Here is a 20,014-nt window from a genome sequence, read left to right as displayed (position 1 = left end):
TGGAGATAACAGTACTTAATTCAGTTTTGTGAGGATGAATGAATTGCATGTAATGTGCTGAGAACTTCTAAGGCTCAGGAATTTTAAAATTACTAGAAAGCACCTCATGTTAAAAGACAAGTTCATTCCTGCTTTGGCCCATTTCTTCTGCCAGTTCCCCAGACTAGAACACTTTGCTCCTGGTTCCCACCCTGACTTCTCATTTTGGTCTCCTGTCAAATAGGAGGCGCCTTCTTTGACAATGAGCCCAAAGTAGCCTGTTATCACTTTCCCTTTCATTACTGTTTCTTCTTCCCATTCTTTATCAGAGGCTTCCCTGTTTATGGTTAATCTCAAGGACCCAGCACGTCAGCTCCAAAGAATAAGGATTTAAAAAAAAAAGAAGAAAAAAAAAAGAATAAGGTTTTGTCAAGCTCCCATTTTATTCCCAGTGTCTGGCATCTCCTACTTGGGAAATTTTACAAATTCAAAAATTTTCCCTGGCTGTTATTTCAAATTATGAATGGAGAACAAGAGTGTAATGAAAGGTTAATGCTGTTTCTTTTATTTATATACATACGTATCTTTAAAAATTAGTCACTTTTCATTTTTTAATTATACAAATAATACATTTTCAATGTAGAAATTTGGAATACATATAAACAATGTTTCTACCTATATCCTACAGATTTTCACCTTTGGATATACATATTTTGTTACAATAATTCCTGCTCCTCCAAAAAAACCTTCAAAAATAACAAAACCAAACAGAAAAAATAAAGGTAGACTGGTCCTAACTGTACCACAGGTGCTAATTTACATTATATACAAATCTATGTGAATTAATTTCAATTTCAACTTTTAAAATCTAAACTGATGCTTAGTAAAAATATAACACTAAAAGATTCCACTTTAAACAGCAGCAGTTTCAGAATAACCAAGAACTTGACTCAGGTGTGCTGTTGATAAAGAGCCAAGTATTATTTTTTTCATTAAAATAAGCAGCTTTTTAGTATTGCATCCTTTGAGAAAAATATTTTGCCGGTTCAGCCACAAGCTCTTTGCACATATACATTTACATGTTAATAAACTCTTTATTCATTCTGATGTTCTTGAAAATATTCATCCAACATAGAAGACGACTCATCTTCATGTTCCTGACACAAAGGAAACACAAAAGAGAAAATACATTGGTCTCCCCTAAGTTAGACATAGTATGCACACTGACAGGGAATTAAAACCTGCAACTCAGGTATGTGCCCTGACTGGGAATTAAATCCATGACCCTTCCATGCATGGGACCACATTCCAACACACTGAGTCACAGAAGCCAGGGCTAGAAGCATTTCTTACACCAGTTCTCAGCTATCTTACTGTGCTAATACCCTACTGAAAAGTATCGTTAGTCTTTCTATTGACCTATGTGAGGACAGCCCAAATTCAATTGGATTTTACCTCCTTTTTGCATCTATCCCAAGCTCTGAGTACTAAGAAACATAAACCAGTAATAGTGTCTCAATAAAAAATAGAGTAAAACTGATATTGCTCTTTGAGCTCAGGAGTCAATTTCAGGAATCACCCAGAGAAGCCCAGGTTACTGCCACCACTAAGACAAAAATTAATTTGAGTTTCTGGATTACACAGGAGATCAAGGATTGCCGGCAAACATTTTTACTAAAAGCCAATAAATACCCTAAACCAGGAATTACCTTTGGTTCTTTAAATTCCAAGTCTTCTCCATACTGAATGGCAAAATCAATATGCTGTAATACAATGTTCATGCTTTCTTCATCTGACTGATCGTAAGGCAAAAATCGAACCATGCTGTAGTCGTCAATCTATAAGTTGGAGATTTCAGAAAGGGTCATTCTGAAACTGTGCAACATGCTTAATTTTCAACTTATATATTTGAGGTTTATAACCATTTATCATTTGATAGACAGAGACAAAACGGAAAATCAATATTCATTTTTCTGGTTTGACTTACCAGAACACTCAACTTACTACATAACTAGGTACTGTTTCATAGGCATTTATCTGAATTCAACAACCACTGGAAATTTCAACAGGGGCACAGACAGTTCTGAATTCCCAAAATGGCTTGGGATAATGGACATGTCAGTTAATTTACTGGCTATCACCAATAACTGCTTCTAAATTAAACTGGGGGGGGGGGGGTCGTGTGGAAAAAAAAATTAAACTGCTGACTGGCCAGCCCACAGCCTGTCACCACCACCTCCCCATTGCGAGCAAGTAGGACTGGATTGTGCTTTCCGTAATGTTGGCCACTGACTGGACATCGATGAATAACAAAAAACAACAACAACAAAAATTTAACCAGCTTACCAGTCCACATACAGCTTTAGTCAATTTTTTGAATTTTTTGCTTCTTAAGTCACTTGTGGAATCATCTAATAAAGAATACATGTCTGGATCTAGAAACCTTTAAAAGTGAGAAAGAGACTGATGAATAAAAGGAAGAAGAAATCCAATTTACAGACAGACAGAACCTCACATGTAAATAAAGCTTAGAAGATTCATCGCTGCAATTGAGATCTGATTGTAGTGGAGGCCATGAACTCACTTCTCAATTTCCTTCTTAGCTTTCTTACTCAGCAGGTCCATTTTCGTCATGATGTTAACTTGTGGAATTTCTAGAGAGATCATAGCGCTCAGGGCCGCCAAGATGCCAGAAATAAACTGAAGAAGGAAACAGGAAAGGGAAGATAAATCTACAGGTGCCAACAAAGTTCCCTGGTCTCTGCATGAAAGAGAGGCTTCTGTGCCTCACTGGAGCAGAACTGGCCTCAATCAAAGAAGCACTGATCCTAAAGAAAGGACAGTCCACTAATCAGAGGGCTGTCCCTTGGTTTCCAAAGGTGAGGAGAAAAAAGGTGTAGATTTAATCTGTGGTGGTCACAAATCTCAATTTAGACTATATCTTTAACCTTCTTTCCCATAAAAAATTCCCTAAGCGCTATTAATGAGAAATAAAGTTTTAGACAATTCATAAACTAGACAAATAGCCCTCAGAAAATTAAAAATGCACATACATAATATGCATCTGCCTCATTTTTCTCAGTAAGTAGTTCTCCATATAATATCATAATTTACCATGTGAAATGAAAATACATTATTATAATAATTTTATAAGGGATACAAAGTAACTCTATAGTTTGTGAAATGTCCGGAATCACACAATGATTAAAGGAGACTGCCATCTGCTTGCACCCATGAATGAAATATCAACAACAGATTTATCCTCAAACCTTAAAAGACTCCACCATAAACTGTGAATCGACGAGAAAAACTCCACAGACTCGGAACTCCCACTGTTCTAGCTGCTGGACCAGTTGTTTCATCACAGGCAGATGCGTATACAACTCGATCTGACCTACATGAAGAAAATTGCAAGACTATTACAATCAGAAAATGTTAAAAAATACAAAAAAAATTTACCCATAAGATGGTTGAAAAAGACAGACAAACTGCCCTGCTGGAGTGGCACAGTGGTTGAGCATTGACCAGGAGGTCACGGTTCAATTCCCAGTCAGGGCACAGGCCCGGGTTGAGGGCTCAATCCCTAGTAGGGGCATGCAGGAGGCAGCCGATCAATGATTCTCTCTCATCATTGATGTTTCTCTCTTTCCCTCTCCCTTCCTCTCTGAAATCAATGAAAATATATTTTAAAAAATTTAAAGAAAGGAAGTCAAGCCCTGGTAGTAATATATTCCATTTTAAGGAGTCTTCTAGCCTCTTGAAGCAATCACAAAATCATGAGGTTCATCATACTTTTTAGTTTTTGCCCATCAAAAGCAAGCGCTACAATTTTGTTAACCAGTGTCACCCAATAAATTCAATAAAAGGAAAAATAAAAAAGCGAGTGCTACAAAGGCATTGCAGTTTAGGAATATTCATCAAACTGAACACTTATGACATCTGAACTTTTCTGTGGGTATGTGTATGTTCAATTAAAAGCAAAGGGAAAAAGTGAGAGCCACATATGATCAAAGCTCAGTTAAGCTCAAGTCTAAAATTCACAATTTGGCTTAACAAGTCATATGCGTTTCTCTCTCCCCTACCAGCCTCACTTCACAACATTTCCCTTTGTGCACTGTGTGCTTCAGCCCCAACAGCCTTTTTGGTGCCTCAAACCCACCTCCTCCTTCCTTCCGGCCCGTAGGCCTACAACATGCTGTGACTTTTGCATGGACCAGTCTCCCTCACCTTCGGGCTATGGCCCAGCCTACAGGCCACTGGATCAAAGCCTCCTCTAACCTCCCTGCTGTGTGATGGTCTATGCCAGCAGTCGCCAACCTTTCGGACCTCACGGACCACCGGTTGGTGACCGCCGCTCTATGCTATTCCCGTCACAAAGGAATATTAAGTAACATTTGGTGATTTTTGTTTATACTGTCTAGCACTGCCACTTGACTATGAGCTCCACCAGGGCAGAGACCATGGCTCCCTGGTTCTCTATGGTATTCTCAGTGTACAAAGTTAAGCACTCAGTAAACTCAATGAATGATTAGAGCCGATGAATCAGAGCTTTGTACCTTACTGCAATCTGTATAATTCAGAATGACAAATGCTCGCTGCACTTTCTCCTACTGAGGACAGACCAGCATGACTTTGAGGAAAATGACACATTCAAATGGCTCACCCACCTGGACAGTCAAAAAGGATGTAGTCATCTTCCACGTGGCCAAGACAGCCCTCTAGCCAGTCAAAATTATTGGCAAAGTACTCCATGCAAAACACCAATCCTCCATTGGGACCGAACCGCAGAGAATCATCCTCCATCACGTCATCCACCTCGATCAGTTCCCGGATGTCTGAAAAGGATAGGCAGGCCCCGGAATAGAAGCACATCCATTTGAAAACTGTCCTCCTCACAAGTGATAATTAACCATTACATAAAAACTCATACATATGAGATTATTTTCTGTACATGGTTATTCCCTATAGCAATGTCTGTGGGAAGTAATTATTGTATAGCCAGACAACAGAATCCTATGCAGCCATAAAAAAGGAAAAGCTCTTTAAGTATTTGATTATGACCCAATGTCCTAGTTACACTGTTAAGTGAAAAGTGTAAGGTATAGAAGTCCATCGTTTGTGTTTAAAAAAAAAAAAAAAGACAAAAACTTACGATATGTACATAATAATATGCATCTTTGATTTTATATGCATAGATTCTCTATGGATAATCACACCCCAGAAAGTGGCAATACTGGCTGCCTCCTAGGAGGGCAGCCGACTGCTGGGACACAGAGCTGGGAGAGACATTTACTCTTTTGTACCTTTTCCATTTTGAACCATGTGAATATACACTAAGTATCCTATAACCAGTGAACAAAACAAACAAACCAAGAAAACCAATTACTGTTTCTTAACACAATGAGCCCAAGGAAGCTACTTACCCTCCTATGCCTCACCTTCCGTATTTACAGATGGGGTACAAATCATATATCCGAGTGTAGGAGGATGAGGACTATATGCGATAACACAGCTACATCACCTATAGCAGCAGCTCAAAGAAGTCTGGTATATGCATGGTCCTATTATTACTGATTTTTGGAAATCAGTATTTTTAACTATCTACGGTAGGTTTTTATTTTTGTGTTCAAACCTAGATTCTCTGTTCCCAGAGAACTGTGCCTCACTCACAGTCCCATGTATGTGGATAATACCTTCCCCCGTACTTTCCCAGGGATAACATCTGACGCCAAGTTGGGACAACTGTGATAGCTGCACTGCTGGTCCCTGCTTCTACTCTTGACCCTCTAGAGTCCATTTGTCATCTGAGAGCCAGTTATCTTTAAAAACATAAATCAGATGCCAGCCCTCTCCCCTGCTTAACACCCTCTAATGGCATTCCATCGCTGACAAGTGCTAGAGATTCAATACATGTGTCCTTCCAAAATTCGTATGTTCGAAACCTAAAGCCCAAGGTGTTGATATTAGGAGTTGGGGACTTAGGGAGGTAATTAGGTCATGAGGGATCTTATAAAAGAAGCCCTAAGGATCCCTCACCCCCTTATGTGAGGACACAGGGAGAAGTTGGCAGCCTACAGAATATAACTGGGTCTTCACCAGAATCTGACTGTGCAGGCATCCTGATCTTGGACTTCCAGACTCCAGAAGTGTGAGAAATACATTTCTATTTTTTGTAAGTCTCCACCTATGGCATTTTGTTACAGCAGCCCAAACAGAATAAGAAAACTGTAGAGTCCTGGCTGGTTTGGCTCAGTGGATAAAGCGTCGGCCTACAGACTGAGGGATCCTGGGTTTGATTCCAGTCAAGGGCATGTGCCTCAGTTGCAGGCTTAACCCTGGCCCTGGTTGGGGTACATGTGGGAGGCAATCAATCGATGTATCTCTCTCACATGGATGTTTCACTCTCTTTGTCTCTCCCCCACCCTTCCATTCTCTCTAAAAATCACTGGAAAAAATATCCTTGGGTGAGGATTAACAACAAAAAAAGTGTTGAGCCCTGACCGGTTTGGCTCAGTGGATAGAGCGTCAGCCTGCGGACTCAAGGGTCCCAGGTTCGATTCCAGTCAAGGGCATGTATCTTTGGTTGCGGGCACATTCCCAGTAGGGAGTGTGCAGGAGGCGGCTTACCCATGTTTCTCTCTCATCAATGTTTCTAGCTCTCTATCCCTCTCCCTTCCTCTCTGTAAAAAATTAATATATTTTTTTAAAAAAGTGTTGAAACAAATTCTGTTGGACCCACCAGATGAATTACAATTAATAAAAATAAGTTTTAAAAAAAAACCACACACACAGGATAAAACCAAAACTTCTCATCTCCTACTAGCTCCTACCCACTTCTTTCTTTCACTCATTATGCTCCAACTCATCAAAATCTTTGATTTTTCTGGAATAAATCAAACCCTTTTCCATCTCTAAGGCTATGTATTGACCTTGATGTGCTCTCATTTTAGAAAGCCTTTCCCCAGCTTGATGAGCATATTGCCATCTTTAGGGCTGGGCCCAAATATCCTCTCCTCCCGAGACACCATCCCTGACTACACTACCTAAAGCAATCTCCTCTAGTTATTCCCTCTAATCAGCCTACTGGCAGTCTTTATCTCAATCTGTAGCATGCTGCTTATTGCTTATCTCCCTGACGAAAAGGTACACAAAAGTAGGATTCGTATGTCTTGTTCCACAGACACTTGAATACATTAAGAGTTAAAAAAAACAAACAAACATTGAGGGGGCTCACTCAGAGGATGATGAGCAGTAAACCAGATTCCCCGTAGCAGCACTAAGCATGGAAAGTACAGAAGGGAAGGGGGTAGGGAGGAAGGCACCTACTTACTTGAATTTAGTACTAAGAGACGACGAGAAAGGATACTGTTGAACATAAATGTATGTCATCAAATGACACTCAGCCTCATACTGCTCACCATTTAACCAGGGGACCAGACTGCAGTAATAATATTTCAGCTTCGATGCCGAGCAGCCAGCACGCCCGGCCTCCTCACCCCCTTGATTCTCCTGAAGGAGGGGGAAAGCTGTGCTCAGGACTCACCAGCCATTACGGAGTAGTTGAAGTGTTCTGCTGCAGGATCAAGGTTCACGACCTGGACAGACCGATTGAGGGCTTCACAGTGCTGGACCATGGTGGCGCAGTAAGTACTCTGTAATGTCACAGGGCTCAAGGGATCAGAGCAACAGCAGTGTAATGTTACCTCCTGCAGCCCCAGAAGGACTAGCCGGGGGCAGTGTCTGCTAGGGACAAAACTAGGCCTTCACCGATCCCTGGGAGCCAGACAGGGCCGGATGAGACAACACTGGGTTCCAGCCCGGCTGGTGTGGCTCAGCGGTTAAACATCGACCTCTGAACCAGAAGGTCACGGTTTGATTCCTGGTTGGGGCACGTGGCCAGCTTGCAGGCTCCATCCCCAGTTGGGGGCGTGCAGGAGGCAGCCGATCCATGATTTTCTCTCTCATCATTGATGTTTCTGTTTCTCCCTCTCTGAAGTCAATAAAAATATATGTTAAAAAACTGGATACCAGCCGCTACTTACTAGCTGTGATCCCGAGCAAAGAACCTTTGTGTCTCATTTCCCTTGTAACAGCCGGATTAAAAGGGCGTATTTTAGAGGGTTGTTGTGGAAACAAATGAGGTGCTCAGCGCAGTATCTGGGGCTTAAGTATACAAATAAGTATTAGCAACGATCACTCCTCTCCTTTCAAAACAACAACGAACAGGGTACCGAAGCCCAGACAGCAGAAGGGAGCTGCCCAGGGTCTCAGGGTCCCCAATACAAACACCCGCCAGTCCCCTCCTCAGGACCCGAACCTCCCTGCCTCCCACGAGCTTCTACTCTCCCCTCCTTCTTCCGCCAAATCCTCACCTTCCCGCTGCCTGCGGGGCCCATGACCAGCTGCGCATACCGAGGCATGGCAGCTCCCGAGATCCCGGAGCCGCCCGCCGCGCAGCACTCCCCAAGAGCGGCCGCCACGCTCCCTTCAGCCTTCGCGCGACGCCCTCGGTTCCGGGAACGGGGTGCGAACCAATCACAACCCAAGTTCCGTTTACATGCCACACCTCCGAGTACGGAGCATCCCGCAGGCCAAATCCCGTGCGAAACGCGTCCTAAGAAAACCCTGGGAAGGGAGGGATGTTGTGTGCGCACGCGCTGAGGTTGTTGGTCCAAACCCTTGGTGGTGAGGCTGGCGAAGCCTGGTTGCCTTGGTGATAACTGTTTACAGATAACGGCTAGCACTCGGCATTCCTGCGCGGGGCGCTGGGGTCCTTGGTTTGCGTACTGATGTTTGACACAGATGGTGACATTCGAGATTTGCAAATTTGCCGAGGGTCTGGAATACTGAGGTGGAAGGCACCTCCGGTGGTGGAGGGCATGTCTTATTTCCTTTCCGTGACGCAACCGTTCCACAAAAAGATGCAAACGTGCAAACGCGTAGTCAACTGAAGAATTCCCGCTCCTCCCCAATTTAACTCCGGGATCGTGGATCTGCCCTCCCCGCTCTCCCGAAGCTATTCGGGCCGTGTCCGGAACGCCCCGGAGGGGGCTAGAATCCGGCATCCGCCTCTTCGCCCCCATCCCGCCCGACCTGACGCAAGCGTGCTGACCCGGGAGGGGAAGAGGGAAAGCTTTCCCCGCACACAGCTCGCGGTCCCTGCACCGGGAGGAGATGCTCGGCCAGGGTCCGGTGTCCGCCTGGACGGACTGCAGCCCTGCCGCAGAGCCTCCGGCAGTGGCCAGGACCGAGGGTGGCGGAGGCGGGTGAGGCTGCGGGGCCCCGAGGGGTTAGGGAGGACGGGGACCGGCCCGGTCATGATCCCCCTTGTGGAGAGGGGTTGGGAGCTGGCTCCTCCAATCGACTGGCCCCCAAAGCACTGAAAAGAGAGGCGGGGAGAACCTTTGTTGTGGCCGGGATGGGAAACATGGAAGCCGACGCGCTGTTCAAAGGAAGGGTTTCTGAGGAGGGTTTGGGGCAATGACAACGCGGTGACTGCGACAGTCACCTGCGTGCATCTTTCTGCCCCGAGGGGGCGCTGGGGAACCGGCTGGAAAAGCGGCCTGGCCACCCGACTCTACGTAAACCCGGGTGGGGGAGAGGGGAGACTGCGGGGACAAGAGTCCTTGTTCAATCGAGGGCTCCCGAGTCAATAAATCAGTTCCCCGTGTGTGACATTAGCCACCGTTATGTCAAGTGGGGATTCATAATCGTCCATGAAACAGATGACTATGAATATTATAAGTACTTGACGTTTTCTTCACACAGAAGTTCGTTTCTTCATAAACCTATTTTATTTTTGGCAAGTTTTTACTCTTATTTCCTGATGCTGAAGACAGTTGCTGAAGTCACTAACCTCCTCATCCTTTTCATCAGTTATTCCCTAAAACAGAGAGCGGCTGGCTGTTTGCCAAAGCAGCTCACAGCCATGGCTTCTGCTGCAGGCATGGCCTTTAAAAAAAAAAAAATATATATATATATATATGGTGGATTGAAGACTTCTTAAAGATGGGGCCCTGACCGGTTTGGCTCAGCGGATAGAACGTCGGCCTGGGGACTCAGGGGTCCCAGGTTCGATTCCTGCCAAGGGCATGTACCTTGGTTGCGGGCACATCCCCAGTGGGGAGTGTGCAGGAGGCAGGTGATCGATGTTTCTCTCTCATCGATGTTTCTAGCACTCTGTCCCTCTCCCTTCCTCTCTGTGGGAAAATCAATAAAATATATTAAAAAAGAAAAGATGAGATGGGGTCTTGTGTTTCTTTTCTGTTCCCCTCTGTGCTTAGTGAAGTACTGGATCCTAGTATATCAGGAGATGAATGAACTCGTGTTCATTGAATAAATTGGAAGAAGGAAGGAAGAAGGAAGGAAGGGTGTTTTGTCTCAATTTGAGGAAAAAAAGAAGCTATACAAAATTAGATACATTCCAAATCTAGGATTCTAGAACACCTTAATTACATACAATAAAAAACAAGATAGTCTTTTCCATAGCCAAATTACTTTATTAAAAATAAAGAGAACAAGAAAATACTATGGTTAGGACTAGAAGCCCAAACTACTTTATGAAACTCAATGTAGGAATTAGATTAGGAGGCTATAAAACTAGGCCAAACTTGCCTTAAAGTAAGTCCTGTCTCATAATATGGTAAAGAAGATATCAGATAACTCACTTTAAATAAGTCTGGAGCCATTCAGATACAACCAGAATGACAGAAGAAAATTTGCAAGACATTCTGTCTGATGGAAGCATGAAAAGTATAAAGCATATGCAATACTGTCCTTTTTTCATTTAAAATACCTTCGTTAATGTTTATAAAGCTGTCAGTTATTTGTTGTTACTACCTACTAATTACATCCTTTTTTTTTTTTTTAAACAGATCAGCTGGACATTCTTATTACCAGAATTCCAAAGGTACTGGTGAGTAGAGCACATAAATCAGATAATACCTATAAATAACATGGTTCAGAGAAGTCAGTTTTGCTATAACTCCCACACAAAGGAGGTTTAAAAATAGATTTTATTAGCCTTCTTGGTGATCTTAGTCTTTAAGATTTTTGAGAGAACAACCAGCAGGTACTTTGTCTCCCATGAAGATCTCTTACATCAAGCATTTTAAAAATAGTCTTTCAAAATAGCAATGAATTTGAGAACTGTGTTTATAGCTGATGTTGGTTGAGAAGAAGAGAGCACAGATTGAAGGGAAAATTTTAAACTGAACAAACTCAAAGAACAAAATATTTCTTAATGCTGCTGTTTTCCTCTCCCTTGGAGTGAAGGATAGAGCTACAAAGGTGTCTCACTAATTTTGGGGAGGGAGCAATTTCAATTCAATGATATATAAACCTGGATTCACTTTGCTCTTCCCTGGAAATTTTATAGTCCTAACAGTTACCTAGGAAAAACATACATACCTGCAAGTATATAGATATGAAAATGCACAGACACACATATAAATGTATATACATAATGTGGTTTTCAAGTGGAATTGCTGATTCATATGGCCATGCTATGTTTAATATTTTGAAGAACCGCCACACTGTTTCTATAGCAGCTGCACATTTTCCATTCCCACCAGCAATGCACATGGTTCCAATTTATCCACATCCTAGCTAACACTTACTTTTGTTTGGATTTTTTTTTTTTTTATGATAGGCATCCTTATGGGTATCTCACTATGGTTTTGATTTTGACTTCCCTAATGATCAGTGATAGTGAGCATCTTTTCATGTACTAATTGACAATTTGTGTGTCTTCTTTGGAGACATCCAAAATCTATCCAAGTCCTTTGCGCATATTTCAGTTAGGTTGTTTGTTGTTGAGTTTAACTATTATTTTTATAACTATTATTTTTATTTATTTATTTATTTATTTATTTATTTATTTATTTATTATTTATTTTTTTGTGTGTGAAGCTATAAGACTCACCCATCCAGTGTCATATAACTATTATTTTTAAATGTTTGATTTTCTGTAACAAAATGCTACCAAGCTTTTGAGCAATTAAATTTTAGACCAGGCTATGATATGCATCTTAGAAATATTTATTAGCAGGGACACAAAAGATATACTCTTAGAGAATTAGCCCATACTTACAACTTGAGAAAGGATTTAAAATAATAAACTTGAGCCCTAGCTGGTTTGGCTCAGTGGATAGAGCGTCGGCCTGCAGACCAAAGGGTCCCAGGTTTGATTTTGGTCAAGGGCACATGCCCGGGGTTGCAGGTTTGATCCCCAGTAGAGGGCATGCAGGAGGCAGCCAATCAATGATTCTCATCATTGATGTTTCTCTCTCTCTCTCCCTCTCCCTTCCTCTCTGAAATCAATAAAAATATGTTAAAATAATAACAATAATATACTTGAAATGTTGAATTAGTATTTTATTATTACAGTTTCCAAATGATGATTTAAGGGTCATAATAACAATTTCCAGATGATTTTCTATTTGTTGGTAAACTAGTTAGTCTTTCAGTATGCCATATTTGGTTTGCCCAAGTCTTAAAAAAATAACTAAATTTAAAGTTTAATATATAAAATTATAGTGGCCTTTGTTATCAATAACATTAAAACAAAACTGTGCTTATTTAATTCACTTTACTAAGTAAAAACTTTTAACTTAAAATCTTCTGCCAGCTAAATTTGTAATAGTCCAAAACTGGAAACAATCCAAGTGTCCATCAACAGGTTTCTCTCTCACATCCATGTTTCTTTTTCTCTCTCTCTTCCTCTGCCTAAAAGCAATTAAAAAATTTTTAACAGCCCATGCTACTTCTCCAGAATAATCACTGACACATGTAAATACATAGAACTTAATAATTAATTTGTTGAACTGATCTTTCTCATGAAATTCACATAATAATGTCCTTGCCTACAGATGGAATCAAAGATGGACACAAAATGAACTTACACATAGCCAAGCTACAAGAGTTATGGAAAACTCCTCAAATTCAAACAATTCACATCACTAAATCAATGACAGATGTGTCCTTTCTAAAGGTATGCTAACTACCTACCAATACTTTATTTAAATACCAATAATCTTTGTATTCAGAGCTGAACTTTTTATTGAAGACCAGAGGCCCGGCATGCACCGGTGGGGTCCCTCGGCCTAGCCTGCAGGGATTAGGCTGCAACTGGCTCTCCGACATCCCCCAAGGGGTCCCGGATTGCAAGAGGGCAGTTCTCGAGTGATGCACCCTGCAATCAGGCTCCCTCCTCTCCGGTTCTGGGTGCGTCACCCAAGAACTGCAGCTGCGAAGTCACCGCAGCTCAGCGGCTCCTGCAGTGAGCGTCTGCCCTGGGCGGTCAGTGTGTGTCATAGCTACCGGTCAGACAGTTGAATGGTCACTTAGGCATATATATATATAATACACACATACATACATATATATAGACATATATATGTATATGTATATATATATATATATATATAGACAAGCTACTTAGAGAAGTGATTTTCAACCTTTTATATCTCATGACACACACAAACTAATTATTAAAGTTCTGCAGCACACCAGAAAATGTATTTTTTGCTGATCTGACAAAAAAAGGTATAATTTTGATTCATTCACACCTGGCTGCTATTTTTGTGTTGGCTATTTGCCGGGAGCTGGTCCATCCGTGCTATTTCAAGGGACCTGGCATATATAGCATACGGTTCTTAATATGTTTGCTCACCTTCTTGGCGCTGTGTTTTAACCAAGGTCACCTCTCCAAGAAAGGTTGAATCCCCAGGTAGGGATTTTCCCCTGAAGTTAGGGAGGGAATAAAACACCTCAACTAAGTGCCAGGCGGGTAATTAATCACTTTAACTACGAACAATCATGCTTAAGCTACATAATCTTTACTCCCTGGAATGGAGATAAGAAACGCCCTAACCTTTGTAATAGAGATTGATAGGATTGAATCAACTGGTATAAATACAGATGTAACAAGACAGCAAGAGACAGAACTTAGAACACAGAACTTAGGAGACAGAACTTAGAAGAGAGCCAAGAAGACAGAACCTACACAGAACCTACAGACAGAAGAACTTCGCTGGAGAGAACATGGCAAAAGATCCTGGACTGAACCTGACTACAGAAATTGGCAAGAGAACCTGACTAGAACCTGGTGACTGAACCTGGCTGGAGAACCTGGACAGAACCTGGCTGGAGAACCTAGCGAGGGAACATGGCCACAGAACCTGGCTGGAGATCCGAATCAGAACCTCTCTGGAGATCCAGACCAGAACTTGGCTGGAGATCCGGGCTAGAGATCCTGGCTAGGCTGCTGATCAACTGAACACTGTCTCCGTGTCATTCCTTCTTCGCCGACTCCGTCTACACCTTTGGGGACCCCTGGACCCGCTGGGGCTGGACCCCGGCAGCTATTGTCACTTTTACAGTTTGACAATCTAAGGGAAAAGAGGTCAGGCTCTGGCAGGGTAACTCAGTTGGTTAGAGCATTGTCCCGATATGCCAAGGTTACAGGTTTGACCCTGTTAGGGCACATACCAATGAATACATAAATAAGTGGAACGACAAATCTCTCTCTCTCTTTCTCTTTCTCTCTCTCTCATAAATAAAAATTTAAAAAAAGGGGCCAGTGCCCTCAACTAAATAATCAGATATTGCATGTTTTAAAAATTCTTTTGGCACACTGGTTGGAAATTGCTGACTTAGAGGGTAAGGTACTGCAGAAGACAAGGCACATCCAGCATATTGTGTAGGAATATGAATATATATATATATATATAATCTGTTGGGTCAACCATGAGTGAATACAAGAATTTTATTATAGACTAGAGGCCTGGTGCACAAAATTCATGCACGGAGTGGGGGTGGGGGGGTCCCTCAGCCCGGCCTGCACCCTCTCCAATCCGGGACCTCTCGGAGGATGTCTGATTGCCTCTCACAATCCAGGACTGCTGGCTCCTAACTGCTCGCCTGCCTGCCTGCCTGCCTGCCTGATCGCCCCTAACTATTCCCCTGCTGGCCTGATCATCCCTAACCACCTCTGCCTCACCCCGCACCTGGGACCCAAGATTCCCTCCTCCAGCCAGTTGCAGGCACCCAGGACTTGGGCTTCCCTCCCTCTGGCCAGCCGCAGGCACCCAGGACCCAGACCAGCTTTGCTTGGGCCAGCTGCAGTCACAGGGGACCATGGGGCAGGCGGCTTGTCCCTCTCCCAGGCTGCAGTCTGGCTGGTCTCCATTCCTCTCTCACGAGCTCATTTGTGCCTGGCTGGTCCCCATTCCTCTCTTGTGAGCTCATTTGTGCCTGGCTGGTCCCCATTCCTCTCTCCCGTGTTGAGAGTCTGAGCCATTATGGCTTGATGGTGTGAGGGCGTGATGACCATTTGCATATTAGCTCTTTATTATTTAGGATTTCTTATCATATGACCTTCAGATTTGACGTACCTTTATGCAGGAAACTCAATGCCTCAAACACGAAGGCCCTTGAGGAAAGTTCCATTCTAGAGATGGAAACCCACCTCATAAAGATTTTTCTCAAAGACTACAAAATTAGAAACAAGCAAGTAAAGAAAATGGCAGTAAACCTTTAACACAGCTATTGTCCTGTATTACCCATTAAAGATCATAGCTGGCAGGGTAGCCTTTCCAGAGCAACACAAATTAGGCTAACTAAAGATGAGTGCCAACTGGTGAAGTTTTCAGGCCAACCTTTTGAATTTCTTCTGGATTATTACCTATCCAGTTCAGTAAATCCTGTGTGTGTGTGTGTGTGTGTGTGTGCATGCGCATATGTAGTGGTCTTGCATTTTAGGTGTTAACTTCTAAAATCAGGAAGTACAGTGAAAATATTAGTCAAAGTTACATATATCAGAGCCCATCAGACTATCCCTCCATCTGTCCAACTCAGTTATCCTTATGGTTCTAGAAAGGACTGTTTTTTTAGTTAAAATAAGTAGAGTAATTGGGTTGCTTTTAGATGCTACTTTATATAGAAGTGAGATACCCACACTCACTGAGAGGCACATGGGAATTAAGACTCACTGACTGGGATGGTGAACACACAAAACAATAAACAGATGATGCGTTATAGAATTGTACACCTGAAACCTATATAATTTTATTAACCAATGTCACCCCAATAAAGTCAATAAAAAATAAAAAAATGCGCCACACACACACACATGCACACACATACACCCCCCAAAAGACTCACTGACGTAACAGCGGATTCATATTTTGCTTACTCTTCTAGGGCAGTGGCCCTCAAACCTCATTGGGCATCTGAATCACTTGAGTGGAAATGGCAAGCACAGTCACTTGTACTATTTAAATGGCCATTTCTTTCTCTCTCTCCTTGGCCAAATTAACATCGTTGAATTTGCTTAAGTAAAACGTACAGATGGTACACTCTGCTAAACATTCATCCTTTCAGATAAAAGCCTATAAATCTTGTTCTGTCTTTTAGCATCCAGACCTCACCATAGGCCAGAAGCATTATCTGTGCAGCATTGCTAAGATCTGTAATGTGAACTATCTGAGGGTGTTAATGAAGAGGCAGTACATGCATATGATCCAGCACAACTCTCACAAGCCAGGCAGGTGCACCTGCAATTAGTTTCTTACTAGTTGTCACAAGAATTGAGAGGGTCCTCTAACTGAAGTGATTTATATGACAGGTGTCCTCACTCATCACAGGAGCCACCTCAGTTCTCGTCACTCCCAGAAGCAGCATTACCCCTGTACTACATGGCGACACCAACTGGAGAGAGGGGACTCAGTGCCTTCCAACATCGCAGCCGCATCTGCACCTGAAATGATCATACAGCATTCCCTTTGGCGACCCATGAGAAACAAAGGAAGGTCTGCTTCTTATTGTTTAAAAGGAGGAAAATGTACCCCAATTTTATTTGAAGGGTAGCTAAATGATATTAAAACTTGTGTTCCTTATTATGTTGACTTTGCTAAGTTCAGAAGTGGCTGGACAAAAAGCAAAAAAGGATATTATCTTATGGTTTCTTTACTGAGCTGACTGTGATATGCCACATCTTTTAGAACTTACTTGGTGGAATTGTCAACATTTCTTGACCAGCTAGAGATATGGAAGACTGCCCCTTTCAGTGATTTCCACTCAAATTCAAAATAATGCAAACACTTCCAAAAGGAGAAGCATATGGTCGCTTCTGCACAGGGGAATACTATATACAAAAAGGGAAAATGAGATAAGAAGCCTAATTATTCAACCTGCAAAATAGTTAGCTTTGCATTTCAGGATTAATAAGTCACAGGAGAACTCAGGGGCTGAAAGGGTCTCTTTGGTGATGCTGGCAGCTTAATAGAGAATTTGTGTAGCCTTCCACAATCATTAGGCAGCTGTTCACTTTGCTGGTTGCGATTAAGATCCTTTTCTTTCTTATAGTTTAAAAACTGGATATGTGTCTAAAACAAGATGTAAGTCGCTGAAGATTTTTAGAAAACCAGGCAGACTGTTCATGCAATCAGGTAAATGTAGAATTTGAAAAATATGCATTTTTAAAGATCTTATGTATAAAAAATCATTAAACCCAATATAGATTAAGGCTAGCCACTGAAAATTTAGAATGTGATTTGCTTGTATTGCTCCTAATAAAACTAAACATGAAATATATTTCTGCTTTCATTTAAAAGAACACACTGCTCAGAGTAGTAAGATTCAAGGTATTTATAATCATAAATTAAGATATAATGTTACCCAGCTGGCACGGCTCAGTCGTTGAGTATCCACCTATGAACCAGGTCATGGTTTGATTCCCGGTCGGGGCACATGCCCAGGTTTAGGGCTCAGTTCCCAGTGCGGGGCGTGCAGGAGGCAGCCAATCGATTCTCTCATCTTTGATGTTTCTAGCTCTCTCTCCCTCTTCCTTCTTCTCTGAAATCAATAAAAAAAATATATTTTTAAAAAGGTATAATATCAAGGTTAGAGACTTAACGGAATTTATCATATCAGAACTCAAATTCACAAAAACATGACTTTTTCCAAGCCATAGCATTTGTTTTATGAGGTAGTGCCATTTTCGGAAGGATAACATAGTTTGTATAGCATCAAATAGTTTACAGAAGGCTATTATCACCAATACCATTTTAACACTACTCAACAAATCAGTGGAAGCAAGCCAAGCAGGTGACAGAGCAACTCAGACAAATCTAGACTTGGGAAGGATTGGCATAAAGGATCCTTCTACAATTACGGAATAGCACAAAATGAAAAAGACAAAAGAGGAGGAAAGACCAAATGCTCAGAAGTATTCCTCAGAATTGATAAAATGGAAAGGAATAAGTGGCAGTTACATCATTTCCTAGTTACTACCACAATGTGACAGTGCCACTCAGCTCTGCTGTAAATACCACACTATGCCTATCCAAGAATTGAGGGAAACTGTAGGGATAAAGGTAAGCCTGGTTCCAAAAAGAACAGCTGGAGAAAACCCCAGGCAGGGGAAAGGTCCCTGTGGTCCCCAAGAGAAGAGAGATAAGAAGGAACTTAAAATGGAGAATGCTGAAACTGTAATTTCTTTCCTGCCAATAGATTTTAAAAAACAAAGGGCGCTGGCTGGAGGTAGACTAAGGCAGAGGAAGAATGGGAACATCTGTAATAGTGTTAACAAAAAAAATAAAGTTACAAAGCAAAGGAAAAATAGAACTTAGTAACAGAATTTGCTGTACAGTAACTTGGCCAGAATACAGCACTGGGTATCTTTTATTTTTTAAGGTTTTAAAATAATAAATTTTTATTGAATTGAGAGGAAGGGAGAGGAAGAGAAAGATAGAAACATCAATGATGAGAATCATAATTGGCTACCTCCTGCAAGCTCCACACTATGGATTGAGCATGCAACCCAGGCATATACCCTGACCGGAATCCAACTGTGACCTTCTGGCCGAGCAGTATTGAGTATCTGATTTTTAAAAGTAAGAGATTTGGGGGAAAGGGGAGTTCAGTTTTGAAAATGTAAGCAATCTGTTTTTGCTAAAGGTTTATTAATAACGTAGGTCATTTTGAAGGTTGTTCTTATATACAAATCTCAATTTTTAGGGTGAAATACAATTTTGTTTCCAAAATAGACATTATAAACTCTTTTTCTTTTGTCTTCAGTTTCTACAAATGATTTTGAATCATACACCAATGAAGAAATAAAGGAAGATTTTCTAAGTAAGTGTATGCAATCAATGTCAATTGAAGAACAGGGAGAACATCTGATGTTAACTTGACAATCTTGTCTTATGTATTGATAATGTGCCAAAGGTAGGGGTAGGGGTAAGGGTTGTGAACTGATACTGTTATTCACCATTAAGTCATTAAGTAATTTTGGTTTGTTCAGAAATGTTTAAACCATGTAATTGGTTTGATGTAGTTCCATGTTCCAATGAAATTTGTGTAATAAAGTCCCTGTGTAAATATATGCTTTTATTTCTAGCTAGATACAATTAAAATTTTTGTCACTTAAAAATTGAATTATTTTTTCTTTAAATCTGACAACTACATTGTATAATTCTCTCTGTGTTTACAATAAGTCCTAAAACAGCAACATTAAAATATCTGACAAATATTTTCTTGATTTGGCTGAGGAAAAGTCTTGAAATATCCTAATACGGCATAGCATTTAATAGAGATAACACCCTGGATTGCAAAGATGATGCTTAATAAATATTTGCTGCTTGAATACAACTTAAAAATGGAAATGTCAGTTTGCCCTATTTTATGAAAATTGCTACACAAACACTTGGCCTTTCAAACTAGATTAAGTTGGGGGTGGTGGTACTAATGAGAGGATTCTTTACATTACATATTCATTCTAGGTTGCTTCCCTTCTAAACATTAGTGTTAAAAATATTTTTTTGTTAAAACTTGAAAAATAGGGCAATTTAAAGCAACAGTTTGAAGGATCTCTCCTGATTTAATATGTCCATATGGCATATTATTTAGAAAATGAAATCAGAGTCCAACATTATGACCCAGAATATTCTAAGAAATGAGAGAGCTCTAAAAAGTCATCTCATCACTTTAATGCTTGTCCACAGTTTCATTTGGTCTCTCGTTTTTATGGTTT

General features: G+C 41.4%; 2 protein-coding genes and 1 long non-coding RNA gene across 5 annotated transcripts; 1 reads left to right on the top strand and 2 right to left on the bottom strand.

Annotated features, from left to right (window-relative positions):
• Positions 1-516: 516 nt before the first annotated feature.
• On the bottom strand, positions 517-8,507 carry GPN3 (GPN-loop GTPase 3). 2 transcript variants are annotated; one of them, XM_059676923.1, is made up of 8 exons: positions 8,352-8,507; positions 7,523-7,631; positions 4,647-4,814; positions 3,249-3,373; positions 2,564-2,679; positions 2,326-2,422; positions 1,689-1,817; positions 517-1,136 (listed from the first exon to the last, which is right to left on the bottom strand). In XM_059676923.1, exons 1-8 carry the CDS (start codon positions 8,397-8,399, stop codon positions 1,074-1,076), a joined length of 855 nt encoding a protein of 284 aa, XP_059532906.1. In that variant the 5' UTR covers positions 8,400-8,507; the 3' UTR covers positions 517-1,073. The 2 variants fall into 2 exon arrangements, with proteins under 2 accessions (XP_059532906.1, XP_059532904.1); XM_059676921.1 differs by having other exon boundaries at positions 7,523-7,647; positions 8,352-8,489.
• LOC132222081 (uncharacterized) lies at positions 5,115-7,510 on the bottom strand. The gene is made up of 2 exons (XR_009450149.1): positions 6,701-7,510; positions 5,115-6,475 (listed from the first exon to the last, which is right to left on the bottom strand). It is a non-coding gene; the product is annotated as an uncharacterized LOC132222081 (long non-coding RNA).
• Positions 8,508-8,638: 131 nt separating the features above from the next.
• Positions 8,639-19,976, top strand: FAM216A (family with sequence similarity 216 member A). Of its 2 annotated transcripts, none has more exons than XM_059676925.1 (7): positions 8,639-9,245; positions 10,854-10,888; positions 12,849-12,970; positions 16,396-16,525; positions 16,607-16,790; positions 17,347-17,429; positions 19,060-19,976. In XM_059676925.1, exons 1-7 carry the CDS (start codon positions 9,154-9,156, stop codon positions 19,173-19,175), a joined length of 762 nt encoding a protein of 253 aa, XP_059532908.1. In that variant the 5' UTR covers positions 8,639-9,153; the 3' UTR covers positions 19,176-19,976. The 2 variants fall into 2 exon arrangements, with proteins under 2 accessions (XP_059532908.1, XP_059532907.1); XM_059676924.1 differs by having other exon boundaries at positions 10,854-10,894.
• The last annotated feature ends 38 nt before the right edge of the window (positions 19,977-20,014 follow it).

The sequence above is a fragment of the Myotis daubentonii genome, chromosome 19 (genome assembly GCF_963259705.1).
Source record: "Myotis daubentonii chromosome 19, mMyoDau2.1, whole genome shotgun sequence".
Lineage (NCBI taxonomy): Eukaryota > Metazoa > Chordata > Mammalia > Chiroptera > Vespertilionidae > Myotis > Myotis daubentonii.
Note: the sequence above shows the minus strand (reverse complement) of the source record. Positions and strands in the feature narration are given on the sequence as shown.

Excerpts from the sequence above, each read along its gene's own strand:
- GPN3 (XM_059676921.1), bottom strand. The coding sequence starts at position 8,389 with ATGCGCAGCTGGTCATGGGCCCCGCAGGCAGCGGGAAG. Across the intron at positions 7,648-8,351 it reads GCCCCGCAGGCAGCGGGAAG|CCCTGTGACATTACAGAGTA; the intron begins GTGAGGATTTGG and ends TGATCCCTTGAG. Across the intron at positions 2,423-2,563 it reads GCTAAGAAGGAAATTGAGAA|GTTTCTAGATCCAGACATGT; the intron begins GTGAGTTCATGG and ends TCACTTTTAAAG.
- FAM216A (XM_059676924.1), top strand. The coding sequence starts at position 9,154 with ATGCTCGGCCAGGGTCCGGTGTCCGCCTGGACGGACTGCAGCCCTGCC. Across the intron at positions 9,246-10,853 it reads ACCGAGGGTGGCGGAGGCGG|ATCAGCTGGACATTCTTATT; the intron begins GTGAGGCTGCGG and ends TTTTTTAAACAG. Across the intron at positions 16,526-16,606 it reads GCACAACTCTCACAAGCCAG|GTGTCCTCACTCATCACAGG; the intron begins GCAGGTGCACCT and ends TTTATATGACAG.